The following is an 18,521-nucleotide window of genomic DNA, read 5'->3' as shown; positions in this document are numbered from 1 at the left end:
GCTGGTAGTTAAGTAAAGGAGTGTTTGTGTTTTTGCAGGAGCAGCAGCTTTAAGAACACTGAGTCCAGTAGTGGATACCTGGAAGTCAATATACTGCTTTTCTAGCTACCTTTTACCCCATTACAGGCACATACAAAGCATTTTGTCACCAGTCCGTGATGCTTCTGCGCCCAAGGGCTTCTGGCTTTTTGTAAATAAGAAGTAATGTACACAATCATGACAGACTCTCCCAAGGGAGCATTTTTATTTTTAAAAATTAAAACCACTTAAATACAAAATAGTGAGACCAAATAGTTTGTGACTTTGAAGAACAGTTTTTAAGCCTACAGAAGAACATGGTAAAAGGACTTCAACTGTTCAGAATCAGAACTTTTAAGGGGAGTAAATATTTACCATTAAAATCATATAAAAATTTTGCATCAGAAATGACACCCTTTTAAATTATGCTACCCAAGTCCCTGCTTACTGAGTAACATGCTCTGTACCTTGCTGAAATGCTTTTTTTACTACTTGATAGTGAAAGTTTCAAGGAACTCTTGCAATTCAGTTCAATTATTTAATCCAGCTTTAATTAAAGCTACATTCAAAGTAGACCTTGTTTTCAGTTTATTCCATCCGAAACCAAATTACATTTGTAGTGGATTTGCTTCTCTGGTTCTCTTGATGCCTGTAGGATGCACCTGGGCTGAAGTTTCACTTTTTTCCCCTTGAAATAAAAATGCATGGAGAGACATAGGCACAGCTGGTCTTCCCCCCCAACATGCCAGTTCTATGCTGGTCTGGCAGCAAATAGCTACTATGGCCTGTCTCTGGAGGATTTTTCCACCAACTCAAGCTGTGCAGCAGTTATTATAGAACTGCTTTCCTGGAGCTGACAGTGCAGAAGCATGGTCAGACTATTACTGTGGTTCAGCTATTCCTGGCTGCTGGAAATCCACCTTGGGCCCAGGGGGGCCTAAAGTATGCATCAGTTCTGTAAACATCAGGCTGTAGCCAAAATCGGAGCTTGCATGAAAGCTGTAAGCTGTGACTGACGCATCCCTTCTGTTCAGGAAGGGCCCTTCTATACCTCTAACTCCCAAACTTCTGGGCTTGCTAACACACACCCTGACATTCTCTCAAACACTGTAGCTTACAGTGCTGTTTTACTTTCTTTCACACTCACAGAACTGCAGTGGGACAGGTCAGTTCTGACTATAGCCTGTGGCTCATGATCAAATCCATCTTCAATGCACTGTCTTAGCTGTGCTGTTCAATTCTCTCTCACAGCATTTGCCTTCTGCTTATTGCAGGCCCATTTGAGAGACTTCAAGAAGCTTGTTCCTTTGGGATTTTTTTCAGTTCATGAATACTCAAGCTTTTACTTGGATATCTCTACTCAGTTTTACTATGAAGGAGAAATAGTCTGACATTTGGATGAGAAGTTTATGCTTTTTTGGGCTTAACACAAGAGTCATGTTAAAAGAATTTCAACACGAGATTTTAAATGAGCTTAGTCTCAGACTAAACACTATAGTGCAAGTAATGGCTATGTAACAAATGTCACAATAATTTAAGGGCATTTCACCCTCAGCATTACCATTTTGACAGACTAGTTTAAGGCTGTCATTTATATTTGTAAAAATATTTGCAGAGATAAGTTAGTGTTAATAAACTATAATCACCATGCATTTACAATGATGAATGAAAGACTTTAAATACAGGATTAATACCCGAGTATGGGTTTTTCACTTTCCACACCCTTGTTAAAAGCCACATACCTTCAAGCACCCTCCAGCCCTTCAACTTGTAAAACTGAAAGGCACTAAACTTATTTTACGTTGATATTTCTTCGTTTTGTAGGAGACCACTTAATACCAGACACTTGTAACATAGCACTGATTCTAGTAAAAACTGCTAGATACATAGTCTGTCCTGTACTGACGCTATACTAAGATTTTTCAATTAGTGTCTTCATTTTTCCTGTAGACTTCAGCATGTGTGGTCCAAACTGAAAGAAAGATAACAAGATTCATTAAAGTGTGCATATGATACACACACTCACATGTACCACATACATGTTGTCTCATATATGGGAGACTCGGGAAGTGACTGGAATAATTTATAATCCATCCATTTCAGCCTCAAATAATCACCACTTATCTTTTGTCACCTTAGAATTTTGCCTGGCTTCTGTGGAGGTAGATGATTCAGACCAAGCTGAGTCAAATTTGGCAAGGTAACCAAAAAGAGTCAGAATTTCTTATCAACAATTAAGTAAAGTTAATCAGGAAAAGGGACATTGTTAAATTTAAAGACCCCCCCCCAACAAAGAAATGTGCATCTTTCAAAAATAGTGAGGGTGACCAACTGTTAAAAAGCAATGGTACACTAAGTATTCTTGCAGCAGTGCAAGTGCTCTGCCACTGATAACCATCTTTTTCCTTGCATGACCTTTTCAAACCCTCACGGTGACAAGGAAGACTGAACCAAAGAACAGGTGTCTACATGCAACTAACAACAGATAAGAGGTATTTAAAGGGGAGGAAAAAACAAACTCCAGACCTCTGATAATGTCAGCAGCACAATATTCTTGGGTAACAAATGTCAGGAAACCCTTAATTAAGTTGTTAACCTTTGTGGGGATGTTCAAGTCTAGCTGAACCAAGAGATGAGTCCCAACCAAACTGAGACAGCAAACCAGTCCATACTATGAATATGACATCTCTGGTTTTCTCCTAAAAGCCCCAAATGCAGGAGGCAGGTTTAAACAGGCTTAAGATTCTTTTAAGAAATTCTAGTTGTTGTAAAAGAAAGCCTGGATATGATATAAAGGCTTGTAAAACAGAAGGCAAATACACTAGATGCTTAAAGTTACTGATAAATAAAGGCTTTTTATCTTGCTAGGATCCTATGATCCCTGCTGAATTCCTGCCCCTAGGGCAGGGGGCTGGACTTGCTGATCCTCTGAGGTCCCTTCCAGCACTAGTGTCTATGAAATCTAATTCTGCCCCTCTCCCTCAAACATCATATCCAGAATATAACCTAAGTAAGTCCTTCTAGTCTTTTAGTTTATCTGCAGCTTGTTTTTGCTTAAATTTCCTAGGATAAGTTAAATGCAAGACCCGAATCCAAACATAGTTTGTTCTTCTTTTCTGGTTCCCCTACACTAGCACAATATTCCAGTGACTGTTCTCCAGCAAAAGCTACCACAAGTAACTAGGTTTTTTGTAAGATATGTAGATGCTAGAGCAGGGGCTGGCAATGTTTTTGGCTAAAGTGCCCAAAATACTCCAGCCTTCATCCATGCCTTGACTTGGGATGCCAGGTCAGGGGGTTGGGGAGCCTGATCCTAAACGCTGGTGGTGGCTGCACATGCATCTCTGAGCAGATGGTGGGGGAGGGGCTGGGATGGGGCTGCCCCAGCCCTTTTACCACCATGTGCCATGAAGCATGCATGCAGCAGCTGTTGCCACAGTGGCAGGGCCCTGGAGCCTAGCACAGGTGTTTGCAGCCTGCCTACCACATGCTGCAGCTGCCCAGAGCCCAGGCCAGCTATGGCAGGGAGCCAGGAGGCTGCAGACACCTGTGCTGGGATCCACAGTCTCAGTGTTGGCTCCATGGTGGCATCTGCTGCATTCATGCCTCCAGGCAGATGGGAGGGGCCAGGGCTGCACTGCCCCAGGCCCCTTCCTGGCCCTGTGCCTGGAGGCATGAACGCAGCCAGTGCCGGGGCTGCAGATCTCCATGCACCTGTTTGTAGCCTCCTGGCTGCAGCCAGCCTGGGCTCTAGGCAGCTGCTACCTGCCACAGGGCATGGTCTACCTGCAGCCTCTTGGTTGCCCAGAGCCTAGCCCAGCTGTGGTATGCCAAGAAAAACTGCCTCATGTGCCATGCTCTGGCATGTGTGCTGGAACGTAACTTGTAATCCCTGAACATTTGCTCTGTGATAAAACTTTTAGTTAAAGGTTAAGGAAGTTTTCCCACTTCTGTCTTAGATCCATTTTTTTTTTTATAAAGATATGCTGTTTTTGTGTTAAGGATCTAGTGATTCAATAAAATCTCTAGTTTATTCAATGGGTTGGGTGAATGAACTTTAAGGTGGACAGAAAACAGGCTGCAACATCAGGCTCAGATGGTAGTACTTAATGACTCAATGTCTAGTCAGCAGCCAGTATCAAATTGGTCTTGGGTCTGGATTTGTTCAATATCTTCATCAAGCAACTGGAAGATGGAACAGAGTGCTGCATCCTCAGCAAGTCTGCAGATGACACCAAGCTGGGCAGGGGTTGGGAGTAGTAGATATGCTGGAGAGTAGGCTTAAGGTTTTAAAGACCTAGACCATGGGTTTTTAACCTTTTTTAATAAGTGTACACCTGGCAACCCTACATGGAGCAGCAGGGGGCTAGGGGTGGTGTGTGGCCAGAAGCGGAGCAGGGGCAGCACAGAGTGGTGGATGGCAGCAGTAATTGCTGCCACATGCAAGCTTACCCCCCTGCCCCACCCCTCCTGGGAGTTGGCAGTGCAGGGTGGTGGGTGGCAAAACTGCATCCCCACCTGCCTACACATAGCCCCTAGGGCCTTCCCAAGTATGACCTGGTTGACAACCCCTGACATAGACAAACTGGAGGATTAAACCAAATGAAATCAAGAGGTTCAACAAGAACAAGTGCAAAGCCCTGCACTTAGGATGGAGCAATCCCATGCACCAGAAAAGGACCTGGGGGTTATAGTGGACAAGCAGCTGAATATGAGCCAGCAATGTGTGCCCTTGTTGCCAAGAAGCTAACCACATACTGGGCTGCATGAGTAGGAGTATTGCCAGCAGACCAAGGGAAGTAATTATTCGCCTGTATTCAGTACTGGTGAGGCCATCTCTGAAGTACTGTGTCCAATTTTGGGCCCCCCACTACCGAACGGATGTGGACAAGTTGGAGAAAGTCCAGTGAAGGGCAACAAAAATGGTGAGGGGGCTGGGGAACAGACTTTAGACAAGAGGCTGAGAGAACTGAGCTTATGTAGTCTGGAGAAAAGAAGACAGAGGATTTAATAGCCGCTTTCAACTACCTGAAGGGGGGTTCAAAAGAGGATAGAGCTAGACTGTTCTCAGTGGTGGTGATGACAGAACAAGGAGCAATGGTCTTAAGTTACAGCAAGGAAAGTTTGGGTTAGATATTTAGAAAAATCATCTCAGTAAGAGGGTAGTAAAACACTGGAAACAAGTAATCCAGAGACGTCATGGAATCTCCGTTCTTGGAAACTTTTAAGACACTGCTAGACAAAGCTCTGGCTGAGTTGGGGATGGTCCTGGTCTGAGCAGGGGCTTGGACAGTGTTTCACCACCTGTGGGTCACAAGAATTATATGAAGGGATCGTGGGCAAATTTTAAAAATAGATCAAACTTTAAAAATGGATTCTCTTTTAAAGGAGAAAAATGGGGGAAACCATGGGTTTTCCCTTGGAGGCTGGCAGAGTTCCAGCCTGTGAGTAGATGCTTAGGGCCCCCCTATGCCTCACCCCCTGCCCCTCTACTCCACACACTATGGGACTGGCGGGGGGAGGGTCAGGAGTGACAGGCACTAGGTCAGGACTGGCCATTGGTGTCTACAGATGGGTCCTGGTACAAAAAAAAAAAAAAAGGTTGAGAACCACTGGACCAGATGATTGCCTGAGGTACCTGCCAACCCTAACTTTCTATGATGTACACTGTCAACTGAAGTTCCAGATAATAAGCGATCCCTCTAGCATTTAAAACACTTCTCCATCCTCCTTCCCTGCAGTGGCTAATCCATAGGCCAGGTTTTCCAGGTTCTCAGTGCAGCATCCCCAAAACATAGATACAGTCCTAACCATTAAAGAGTGCATGTCAGGGCCCAAGAAGTTTTGAATTCCTCCACCAAGATCTTTGGTTTTGAGTCAAGTCTTTCTGGCTCAAGTTTTCCAGATAGTTTACAAAATATTCAGGGCTTGTTTACATGTGCCCCCCATGGCACAGTTGATGCTGCGCCGTCATTTGGTACTTCAGAAAGCAAGTACTAATGACTGCACAGTGACAGCTGTTACTGTGCCATCCCAGCAGGGCACAGTTATTTTTAGCAGCCATAGCAACACACTATAGCGAGTAGCTCTTTGCTACACCGATATAGTGTTGGTGTCACTGCTTGTACCCACCGACACTATATCGCCATAGTGAGAAGCTAGACTGCCACAGCACATCAGTATGGCGATGTAGCGTCCCATGTAGATGCATCCTAAGAGGCTGAAACCTCCATTAAAAGTGAGCTTTTCATAAATCACCTGAATACTTAAAGCCCCAGCTTGAGAAACACCTGTGATAAAAGCTATACCTTAATTTCGGTTCAGCGTATGCCGAGAATACGGTCCTATGGGTAGGAAAGTCAACTTTTACACAATAATCTGATATTTTGTGATACGCTGCTTTCATGAAAAGCAGAATTAAGCCTTATTACAGGTCAAATACTGCAATACTCACCAGCACTGTTTCAGACTTTGGACTCTGTTTTTCATTTTCACTTTGGCTATCGCTTCTATATCGATAAGCAAATTTCTTTTTGAGTGCTTCTGCTATTAATGCTGCAGGATCGGTAGGGTCAGCTGCTTTACACTTTGTACTTTCTGTTGGCCTTGAAAAGGAAAGTGAAAGTGAGCAGTCACAAAGCAAAGCTTTAGGACAAAGTGAGAGTTCTGTAATCCTGTGTTATTTTTCAGCCATTTCTCCATGGAAGTGACAGTAAAACTCTGCTTTGCATTTATACAATACACAGTAAGCCATGCACGCTTACCTTTTCACTGCACGCAGCTTTACACTGTTAATATCTTTGAGGATTTCTAGCATGTTTGGCATTTCAGGTTTCTTTGGACCATAATCTGTCAAAGTCTGTGAAGAGTTTATTTTCTTGCCTTTCCGCTCTTTAATGAGATCAATAGCAGACATACTCTGCTGCAGGGTGGGAGGAGGAAGAGGCGGCGGTGGTGGTGGCGGTGGCGGCGTCACTGGACCAGAAGGTGAGGCAATAGGACTTAATCCAGCTATAACATACCAAAAATGCATTCCAGGTAAGAACAAAGTGCCCTTTAAGCTTGATACAAACACAAGCAACAAAAACAAGGATCTCATTGGTGCAGCTGCACCATTGGTGTGTTTTTTCTTTCTAGAACATGTCATATTTCAGTCCTAAGCCTCCTAAAGCATTCAAATGAAGATGTCTGCTCTAAAAAAAGAAAAAAAAAAAAAGCTAGTGAGTTTCCAGTCTAAAGTCCAGATGCAGGTTTGCACTAAATCAGGGATGCTCAAGCAGGGTGCTTGCGTACCCTTGGGTGTCAAGAGATCTTTTGAAGGGTGTCTCGAGTTGTGAGGAGATAAGGGCAGACTCAGGTTCCTTCCTGCCTGGCTCTTCTGCAAGGATAATTGTTAAGAAGTTTTTTAAAAGTAATTTTGCTCATTTCAAAGTTAGGTAGGGGTGCCTTGAGTCCAAGAAAAGGCTGAGAACCATTGTACTACATGCACGTTTTAAAAAAAAGCTTCCTTGAACACCAGGAATTATTTCTACCTACCCTGGCCTCTTTTTAGTGCTATCAGTTTTTTGATGATGCTACAAGATGTTTTGACAGACAGTCACATTGGCTAAAAATCTATGCTTAGAAATAACTAACTGTTAGGGGCATTTCTGCAAGACAGACAATGATTACTAGAACACAATGTTTACTTGCAGCAACTGGTGGTCAAAGCTAGATTGCACATAAAGCTGCTTAATCACCATATTCAAAACATCCAGGTAAGTAGCAATTTTTGCTGAGCGTCTTTGAAAATGGTTTCTCAAGCAAGATTCTTGAATGTGAACTGCAGAATCTGGATGCTTGCATTCAAGTTAACAGAAACTAAGTGAAGATGTCTAAAAAAGAGTTATCCAATTTTTTTTTGAAAGGCTTGATAAGAACCAAGAGTATTATATCTGAACTGACTGGGCTGTTGCAGCAACCTCAAGTTAAAGCTCTGTGCAATGCTTCAAGTGAACACAAAGTCAGCTTCTCTTAGATCTAATCACAGAAGTCTTAGCAAATGAGGAAGCAAAAACTATTTAGGAAACTACTTCAGATAAAGAAAGTTCAACATTCATATCTTCAGAATTGATAACAAGTTAGAGCATTAACTACAATTTTTTTTGACAATTTAATCAAAGTGAATTGAACCATCTAGGACAAAATACAATGTAGGAACTGACTGCATACTTATGGCAGTTGCTATATTCTACCAGAAGAGGGAGATAACGGTAAGAACAAAAGAAAACAAAGACTAGAATTAGAAGCGCCTTCTAAAAGTAAAGAACATTAAAATAATGTATTTATTACCTGGCCAATAATTATAATTCAACATGTTTACAAGCATGTGAATTTTAAGATACTATGTCTTCATGAAGAATAGACCTAAATTCTTGAACTATTTCACTGCATCGCCTTAAACAGCACAAACACAGAGAATAAAAGTGCTGCTCATCTGCTGGAGACCTGGATACCAAACTCCAAGCTCTTCTAAAGAAGAATTACAAGTGAATTATAGGCCTATCTATTCTCAGCTTTCCCACACTCAGTTTCTCATCTTATATGCATAAGAGATAGGTAGATAGCCCCTATAATCCCGGTTAGTAACACAATCCAAACAAATTGGTGGTAAGTGCTACAAAACAGCAGAAGTTGTTACATAGAAGATGGAGACCAGGGCAAAAAAGGTTATTAACATTCACACTCAAAGTGTCATGTAACTTTTGGCTTCTGGGTGAACAGAAATTACCACATTTCATCTGGATGATGGCTCTAGAAACAATTTGACTCTCCTCCCGTCTTAAAGCCTCATTTGATGTTGCACTGACCAGTATATTTTACACAAAGCATTTAACTCACTAACTGCTATCTGCAGACCAATAAGCCAATGCTATTAAATAACAAAATGGCAACACAGAGGTAGCTGTTGGAAATTACAATTCTGTACATCCATCCCAAGTGTGATAAGATGGGCTTATTCTGATAGCTAAGAGAAGTCTTGTTACCTCAAACTTTTCTAGTGGCACCATGCTCAGTTTTTGCTTGTAACTATTTCATGAACCTTTAACAAGTATATTTTATTACAAAAGTATAATTAAGCATCTCATGACACTACTGATAGACTATACTGAAAATCAACTATAGCTTCTTACATCCTAGTCACGTCCTTTTCTTTTACTTTCATTGATGTCTGTGGTGGGTTTTGTTTGGAAAGTCCTACTGAGGTGGATTCAAAGTTCTAGAAACATTTCACGCCAGTATTTACCCCAATTCACACCAAAAAATGCTAAAAAAAACCCCTACGAATTAAGAACAACGCTAAAGATTTTGCTCTCCCTGATACCTTGGAGAAACATCTTGCATTTGCTCTGTTAGTTTCCACATTTATAAATACATGAACTACAAACATGGAATTCTCCCGCTTGGACTGAACAAAAGATGAGCAACTATGACCAAGCCTGATCTGAAGTTATGATCTCAAGTTACAGACGTGACCGGTTTCATCTGGATATCCATTAGGTCTGAACTGCCGCAGGCAGATGTCTGGGAGTTGCTGCCACACCCAACAACAGTACCATGAAAACTTGTCTGTCAACTGCTACTCAAATCATTGTAAACACCATTTGCTGGAAGGAAGTTCGATAACAAAAGCAAGGCTCAAGGTCACTCCAAATATCATGCGTCCAAGACAGTTCACTAACAGTATCTACTGCTTGTTCAGAGGACCTAGTAAATGGCACATACAATTTCTCTCTCGCTGAAAGAAGGACTGTAAAATTAAACCTAAGAGTCGAGCTGTAATTTTTTAAAAAGAACCTTATGCAAATAAAAAAAGCAAGTTCAGTACCTGCTGACAGATTTTGCTGTTCTTGCAAAGTTACAATTTTGGCTATTTGTGCCCTTAAACTGGCAAGTTCATTTTCTAGAGCGCTGATCTTCTGCAGAGCTTCATCATTTGTGGTCACTTTACTCTTGGGCACTTGCTCTTCTTGAAACAGGTCTGGTAAGGATACTTGTCTAGCTGGGGGACTTTGAGTAGAGGGTGGTTCACCTGGAGGAGGTGGAGCAGATTTTGACCAGATTTCTGACCTGTAACAAACAAACATACACACAGAGTCAATATTATCATGAGACTGTTTGGAATAAAAAAGGTATTTACCAAAGAGGTCAGGGAGTAAAATGCCAGTTAGCTGCAAGCTTGGGGAGCGAATGTTAAGGTCTGACCTTAAAGAGCGACACAATTTTGGCCTTTTACAAACAAATCTCCCTCAACTATTGCAGAGGCAAAATAAATGAATCTTTCTGCCCATTTTAGTTGTTGGCCCCTTTATAAAAAAAACAAACAACAAAACAACTGACCCTCTCCACAGTATGGGGTCCTAACTGTGGCCATATTTCTAAAGGACATTGTGTTACTTAAGAACAAAATACACAAAAAGCCGTCTTGTAGCATCTATGCGCTCATGGCATTGCAGGCTGATGATCAACTCACCTTTTGCTGTAATTATATAAACATTTCAGTAGTGCTTTTAAAGGAACAGAGAATTTTATCTATGACTGACATATATACCCATACTTAAGGAGCTAATATTCAGACTTCATCCAGTAGAAAGATGCAAAACGTAAGGCTGGGTAATAGAGTAAGACACAACATGGTCCATTTGACATGTCACTCTTCATGCTTCATTCTCTCTCTTTTTTTTTGGTGGGGGGAGTATTCAGAATTATTAAACTTTGTCCCTTTTGCAACTGAGGTAACCAGTCGACTAGTTTTTACCTAATGGCCATATGGCTTGCTTGACCAAGCTACTTAAGCTTTTATCTTTGGTTAACTACAGCCATAAATCCAAAAATCAATACCAAAACATAGGGAAAATAGGGAAAGGAACATTATCTTAAAATTTCCTGATTTCCCAATGCAATTTTTTATAATACAGATGTTGTACAAGGTATTTTATGAGAAGGGACAAACATCAACATTTATTTATATAAGTATATTTACATACCTTAACTGCAGTTTTAAGTGTTTTATCTGGGAATTACTATCTGTTGAAAATTGTTTACGGGGCTCTAATCCCACAATCCCTTATTTACTCTAGTGATCCTAATCAGTGTAATGAATGCCCGTGTGAGCAAGGACTACTGATAATATCACATTTAACAAAACATGCTAAATAAGTTCCTGAAAGGCACTTGTTTTAGGTTTAAGAAAAAGCCACATACACATTGGTAGAGCCTATCCTTGTTGAACACTTTACTTTAAGCTCAGCATTCCTGTGCTGCGCCTAGCACATGCCCAGAAGAGACATCATGTTAGTTGCACCCAGCTCTTCTAATGTCTGTACAGATCAGGTGCGTCTGTAGGACATTCTGGTGCTTTTATCTAATAGCTGATTGAATTGGTTTTAGACAAAAGTGCCAAAAAATTCCCACTGAAGCACCAGATCTATACAGATGCTGCAGAGCTGGGTCAAAGAAATACAGCGCTGTTTCCAGTAAAGCAAGTTTTTTTTCCTCTACGTCTGTCAGCACCTTTACTGGTTGTTATGGAATGCTGGCTTTACATGCGATAAGGATCAAAGTCTGAATGCTCTGTACTGTTAGTATAATCCTATGAACAAAAGATCATAAATTTAAACCAAGACAGAATTCAGGGACAATGTCAGAAGGGACTTAATCTTAAATGATTAGTATGCAGATTTGCTCAACCAAATACTGAACATTAGGGCTGTGCAAAACTTTGGCTGCTGATTCAATTCAGCGGAGAATTGATTTCAATTCAGAGATTCAGCCACCGAATTGAGCCAAGAGACCCTTTAATCTCTCCAAATTGAATTGAAACCCTTTGAATCAATTTGGAGAGATTCAGAAAGATTTGACAATTTGGACATAGACACAGCTTTAAATGTTTTTTCTACATATCTCAGGTACCAGGCGGCTTGTGAATGCTGATCTGGTGGGGTAGATGGAGCATCCAACAGGAGTGTGAGGGGGTCCCCAGCGTGCTCGGCTGCAGACCCGGAAGTGGACCAGGCGCACTTCCAGTCCACTTCTGGGTCCGCCACACAGCGCACGGGGGACCCCTGTGCCTCCCCCGCGCCCCAGCTCGGTGACTAGTGCCTCCTGGGTCTGGGGCGGCACCCGGGGTCCCCCGATGGCCGATCACCAAGCCGGGGGAGCACTAGGGGGCCCCCCAGCACACTCCCCAGGGGACCCAGAAGTACTTCCAATCCACTTCCTGGTTTGCCACCAAGCATGTGGAGGACCCCCTACACTCCTGTAGGATGCTCCATCTGTCCCACCATCACAGTGATCAAGAGCTGTGCCTGGTACCTCGAGGTATGTAGAAACAATATTTCAAGCTGTGTCTATGGCCGAATCGCTAATTCTCTGAATCGGCACTGAATCTTCAGATTTGGATTTGGCTGAATCAAAATCGGGACAGTGATCCGAATCAACAAATCGAATCATCATCCCCAATTTGGGCCAAATCCAAGTCGAATACAACCCATTTCACATACCCTTACTAAACACTCTTCTAAAGTATGTGGTAGTCAAAGTAGACCAAATGTTTAGGTTTGGTAAAACATATCTTTTCATTCATTAAGTCTTTTGATTATTATGAAGATTTCTAGTGGAATTTAAACAAGTCTTCCTTTGCATCACTTGCAGCCCAGTGTTACTGCCCTGGCGTGCTGCATGAAACCTGCAGGTAAGGCAATCGGTTGTTTCAGCAGTTCAGAAGGTCAAACGAGAGAGCTAGGAGATAGAATAAATCAATGTACAGTGAATCAAGGGATATCAGTTGGACCCAGTGAGTGCATTTATACATGCTATTATTGCGCACAAGTAAAATACTGGAGCTTACTGCTCTGGAGTTAATTGCTCTCAGGTGCGCTATTTGAACATGTGCCTGGAAGCAATCAACTCCAGATCAATCAGCTCTAAAGTTTATTCATGTGTGACTTGTGGAGCTGGCCTAGACCAGCCCCAGCTGGCAGGGGCCCCAAGGGGTCAGCCTGGAGCTGTTCCCCTATCTCACTGTGCTGTGGAGAGGCTGGCTGGGGCAGAAGGGAGCTTCAGTGCAGGGCTAGCTGGCAAGCAACCCTCATACTGGAGAACTTACACACCCGAGCCAGCCAGGGCAGTATCTACATGAGCAATGCTGTGGTGTCTTTTTTTTTTTTTAAACTCTACAGCAAGATAGTACTTGGATTTACAAATACTATTCTGCTGCTGAGTAAATTAGTTTACTGCAGCCCCATAGGCAAGTACACATAGATGCTGAGACGTTTACTGCGCAACTAATTAATCAACTGTAAATGTCTCACGTAGATGTGCCCTGTGAGTTGGAAGCTGCCTCCCCAAGCGATCGGGAATTTATTAGTGGGACTAACTTTTCCAGTTTTAAAAATAAATCTCTGAATGCCCCATGTAGTCTCCTCTTTGATTTGCACATTTATTCTTTGTTGCCATGAAGCTTTCTAAAACTTGCCCCATCATTGCTATTTCTTTTTCAGATTCCACCCCCTTCCCATCAGTACAAACATTCATTTGCAGTTAATTTGCTTCAAAAAGGAAAAGCTAACTTCCTTGTTCTACAACATCTACCATCCACCTACGTTGGGCAGTTTTATGGATAGGATTCAGACATATTTTAATAACTTCTGCAAAGTATCAAGCTTGGTGGAGAAACTTAGTGTCACCTGACCTGTTTAAATAAGATGAGAATAGGAACTCATTGCATAGGCAAATATTGTAACATAATAAAACTAGACAAGAAACCTTTGTACATGAAAAGATTCCAGAAATCTTTCTTCTCTTGATACATGACAAGGAAACCAACAAACAAACAAAACATACAATTGCTCTAACAGTGGCTTCCTTCCCTTAAACATGCCAAAGAAATTCAGATTATGTACAAATGCTGCATTTTAAAAAGTTTGGCTCTAAGGTGATCAGATGCACAGAAAAAGCTGAATACCAAGGTTCCAATATATTGCTTAGTAGCAGCTCAACTCCTGCTAATTACAGAGTTAAGATAATTGCAAGAATGAAGTAAACTACCATTTTAGCTGAACAAGATAAGTCCACCTGAAACTAAAACTCTTCAGGTTTCTCAGGATACTATAATACTGCTTAAGCAAACATTGGAACAAGAATTCTGGTTAAAGATAGCACCTTTTTAAAAACTCACCTGCAGAATGGCTCTAAAAGGGTACAAGTTAGTAATGGAGGGCACCAAATTACAGCACCAGCAACTGCTTTGAGCACAAACTTATGATCCAAACACTGGAACCAGCCCGTGAAACTGCATGATTGGGTCTCTGGACCAACCCCACAAGCCACATGAAACATGCACTGTCCCTGACTCGTCCACTGCATGTAGTGCAGCGCCAGCTCCAGCTCCAGCCTATAAGTGCTGCACGTAGCACAGAGGTCAGTGTGCAATGCATGCTGCGTGCCAAACCATCTCTGTGCTGTCTCCTAGAAGGCCAGGAAGAGGTGGAAGGGAGCAAAGAAAAGAAAGGGGCAGACTGTCCCTCTCTAGAAGGGGTGGAGGGGGACGAGGATGACAGCCAGAGCAGAGCAAATTCATTGTTTCTGTGGCTTTATTTTAGCCAGTTAGCTAGCTATACACTTCAATTGGGTAAGGGAACTGTTTACTCTTAAACAATTGTTTGTTTACTCAGTAATTACTTATCACCCTCCACCCCTTGAAGAGGGTGATAATTACTGAATTAACAAACCAGACAGCTCCAGCCAGGGCTTTCAATCAATGCCAGAGGGGTTGAAATTGCAGCACCCCTCAGCCAGTCAGAGGCATAGGGGACCTGCTTTGCTCCACCTTCGAAATGGCAGCCCTAGTCAAGATACAGCTGTGAAACTGGGGGCCCTGGCAGTGTTACAGCTATGTAATTGGACGTCAGGGCCCATGATTTGGTAGGTCCCTATTCATGCACTTCAATGTACTATACGATTAGCAGAACAGTGGCTAGATTAAGACCAGCTGATCTAGTTTCAGCAGCATAAAACCTTAAAACCATTCTGTCCCTCCTCTCCACCCCCACCCCCCACACCTTTGCTCAAGGTAAATTTTGTGTGGACAGGAGCTGGGTTACCAGCTAACAAAGTGAAGGCAGATCCCCTAAAAACAATATGTTCTAAATCCTATTCTGAGTCACTTGCACCATCCAGACTCTGCTGTTAACCATGAGAGGATGATTGTTACTTTATGGACTCAGACATTTGCTTACAGTTTTAACAATGATATTAAAATTCAGCTGTATTTTCCCCAAGAGAAAATGCAAAATTTTTCCATGGTTCTTGGAACAACAACAACAAAAAAATTAATGCTGGCAATGACTGCGTGTGCACCTTGGAGTGGACAGTGGGGCAGCGCAGCCCGCCCTGAGGTGCGTGTGCAGTCACCACCAGCATGGAGCTGATGCCAGAGTCGTGCAGCCCAGCAGAACTGTTTGCACTCTGCTTGCTGCAGTTGCCTAGAGCCCGGGCTGGCTCCAAACTGCGCTGGGCTCATCACCTCCATGCTGGGAGCAGGTGAGAAACCAGGGCTGTGCTGCCACAGGCCCCTTCCCCACCGCCTGCTCTGAGGCGTGCCTGCATGCACTGGTCTGAGCTGATGCCAGAGCCCGGTGCAGCTGTTTGGAGCCTCCCCACTGCAGCCAGCCCCAGCTCCGGGGAGCTGCTACCCGCCGGGACCCTGGGCTGCTCCCAGCAGGCAGCTGGGATGCTGGGAGCCCCGCTGGGAGCAGCCCAGGGTCCAGCAGCTCCAGTCCAGCAACCCCAGTCCAGAGCTGGGGTAGCTGTTGGCAGCCACAGAGCCCAGGCTGGGGGGCAGGGGCACAAGCAAGGCATCCTGCCATGTACCCCTTGCCCTCATTTTGTTTTTCTGCCATGCCGGCACTCCAGCACCTTCCGAGGTAGGCATTGTGGTGTTTTTTGGCACTCCGGCCAAAAAACGTTGCTTACCCCTGGAGTAGAGCTATGGCTGGAAGTCTTAAATTTATGTGAATCCATTGTTTAAGCAAGTCATTATTTAAATACTACTCTGAAGGGGATATGATTCAAAACTATAGTTGTTTTGATGCACATCAAATTTATTCGAATGTACACAGCACATTTGGAATTTACCACTGTAGAAGACCATGCCTGAAATGCAATTCTATTGCTTTAACAGTGTATAGGGGGAAAAATGATTTGTAGTTTACTTGCTGCATAGATGTCAATAAATCAGCTTTCTACACTGTCAAAATGAGATCTCATCCTTTGAAAAAGTGTTTTTACATACAAAAATACTCCCTTGTGCACTTATTTTCCTTTTATAGCATATTAATATTATTGTTAATGAATGTCTTATTTATACAAGCCTCTTGAATGAAAGATTGTCCTCACTGAGTGTTTGGAAAAGTTTCTACTGCCGCAAGTACAATTAAAACAATGTTTTGTACAGAGAAAGAGACAGGATCCGAAATTTGTTTTGCCAATTAATAACCATTGTTGCCTTCATAACATTGGTCTTTGAGTTTGAGGCCACATGTTTCCAGGCTGTTTCTTAGCAAGTTCCCTTCCATAGAGCTATTAACACAAGTCTTGCAGCAATTTGACAGGTGATTCTTTAAGCAGCAGCAGCAAACTACTCTCCCCCTTTTGGACCATATAACTCAAAAAGAACATTCTCGGGCCAGCAAAAATACAAGCCAATTCCTTGTGTTGAATGCATTTACTGGGGTTATCGCTCCACAAGTTGCTGATTTCTCCCTGTCTATTTTCAGTTAACAAGATTAACGGTGGATTGGATTTCAGACACATTCCTGTTATGCAACGCTTTACTGTAGCAAGTTATATTGGAGGGTATTTAGGTCACCACTAATTTATGTCATGCTTTCAAAAACAGCAGCGGTAGTGTTCTCCAGAGAACAAAGCTAACAATCTCTGTCATCCACTCTACCAAGAATTAGAGGTGGCTACTTAAGGGAACTGGAAGCCTTGTCTGCACCAACCTTACACATTTCTTATTTAGTCTACGCCTTCTGAGCTAAAAGCTGTGCCACTGTAGCTGAACTAGCAGGACAGGATCTCTGCAAGCTCTACAACACAGAAAACTTCCTGCAGAGAAATACTGTGTGTATAATTATTTCCCATTCACTGCCCTGCCTAATTCTGTGCCTTTAAAAATTAAGTACTAAAAGCAAACCTTTGGTTTTTATAGGTTTCTGCTCTGAAGTGCACAGCCTTAACCAGAGAGACCAGAGACATGGTTAAATATTGTTGTATTGTCAGAACCACCAATACCACAGCTGAAATAGTAGTGCTTCTTTACCATGCTCAGGTTTCGGTTGTAGCCAAGATCACAGGCAGGCAAGGTTCTGTGCAGTCTTTCAGGTGCCATCACCCTTCTCCAGGCAGTTTCACTGACATCCTGACACGCTTTTAGCTTCTCTCATTCCTCGGAGTTTCAGAACAGCAGAGACTCCCTGTGCCTGAAAAAGGGTGATGGCACCCGAAAGCTTGCCAAGAACCTCTCTCCCAACTACGTAGTTGGTCTTAATAGAAGCTATATCATCTACTCAAAGAACCTTGCCTGTCTTTAGCATGCAGTTGTCCAATGCATGGCCCCAAAGTGGCAAACTCTGCTTAAAGGAAGTTAAATTATGACAGTGTTGGAAGTGATTCTGTATCACTGCAGGGATAATGTTCTAGGTGTTTACAACACTAAATTTTTCTAGTGAAAAACAGCATTAATCTCCTTCTGTAGACCCAAGTCCCATTTCTATTCATCATCCTGTTAACCTGCCTTCTATTTCTTCTCTCCTAGTTCCCTACACTATTCACAAGAGAATTCAGTTAAATACGCTAGATAACTTCACTAGAACGAGATGCTATGATTCAAAGGGAGCCTATTTTTATACTGACTTGAGGAACACACCTGAGTTTTGTAGAGACTTCACCTTCTTCTTGAACAACCCATCTCACATCTGCAAAAGTGGCCACTGAATCTTCTCTGAGCTGGTGAGGATGATTTTCTTCTGTAGCATGAGAACTGAGCTAGAAATTTAAAGACAAAATTACATTTTGAAAGCCCAGAACTTGTTTTTTTCTTGGAAACTTTTCCAATTCATTTACACATTTATTTTAACAAGTACACTACACAAACCTTAACATTAAGACTGTATATAACTATGAACACTACATGCACAAATGTACCAAGGCTCCTCAGGTTTGGCACTGGACCTGGTCTAAAGCCTTCTGGATCAAAGCATGTCTTTCCATGGACTCAGTGGACTGTGGATCTGATCCCTTTGTTTCCAATATATCATGTACTCCACAGAGATTATTTTTTTCTATGAATGGTTCATGGGCAATTATTTAAGAGGTATAATACAAAATTACACAGCATTAAAAAGCCACTGAAAGTTATTTCATGAGACAAGCAATATAAAGAGTACTTCACTGACACA

The 18,521-nt window shown here is 42.4% G+C and overlaps 1 protein-coding gene across 4 annotated transcripts in view; it reads right to left on the bottom strand.

The window, feature by feature from the left end:
- Positions 1-217: 217 nt before the first annotated feature.
- Positions 218-18,521, bottom strand: part of MTFR1 (mitochondrial fission regulator 1) — a 40,656-nt gene continuing 22,352 nt past the window's right edge. For all 4 annotated transcript variants that reach the window (XM_019548640.1, XM_019548633.1, XM_019548649.1 and 1 more), the window contains 5 exons: positions 17,990-18,108; positions 9,887-10,128; positions 6,783-7,029; positions 6,473-6,623; positions 218-1,990 (listed from right to left, as the gene is read on the bottom strand). In XM_019548640.1, the coding sequence (XP_019404185.1) occupies positions 1,931-1,990; positions 6,473-6,623; positions 6,783-7,029; positions 9,887-10,128; positions 17,990-18,108 (819 nt within the window). In that variant the 3' untranslated portion in view covers positions 218-1,930. The remainder of the gene's footprint in view (positions 1,991-6,472; positions 6,624-6,782; positions 7,030-9,886; positions 10,129-17,989; positions 18,109-18,521) is intronic.

Source organism: Crocodylus porosus, unplaced genomic scaffold (genome assembly GCF_001723895.1).
Source record: "Crocodylus porosus isolate Cpor-Errol unplaced genomic scaffold, CroPor_comp1, whole genome shotgun sequence".
In the NCBI taxonomy this organism is placed as follows: Eukaryota; Metazoa; Chordata; order Crocodylia; family Crocodylidae; genus Crocodylus; species Crocodylus porosus.
The sequence above is the reverse complement of the archived record's forward strand: the minus strand, read 5'-3'. Positions and strand labels throughout refer to the sequence as shown.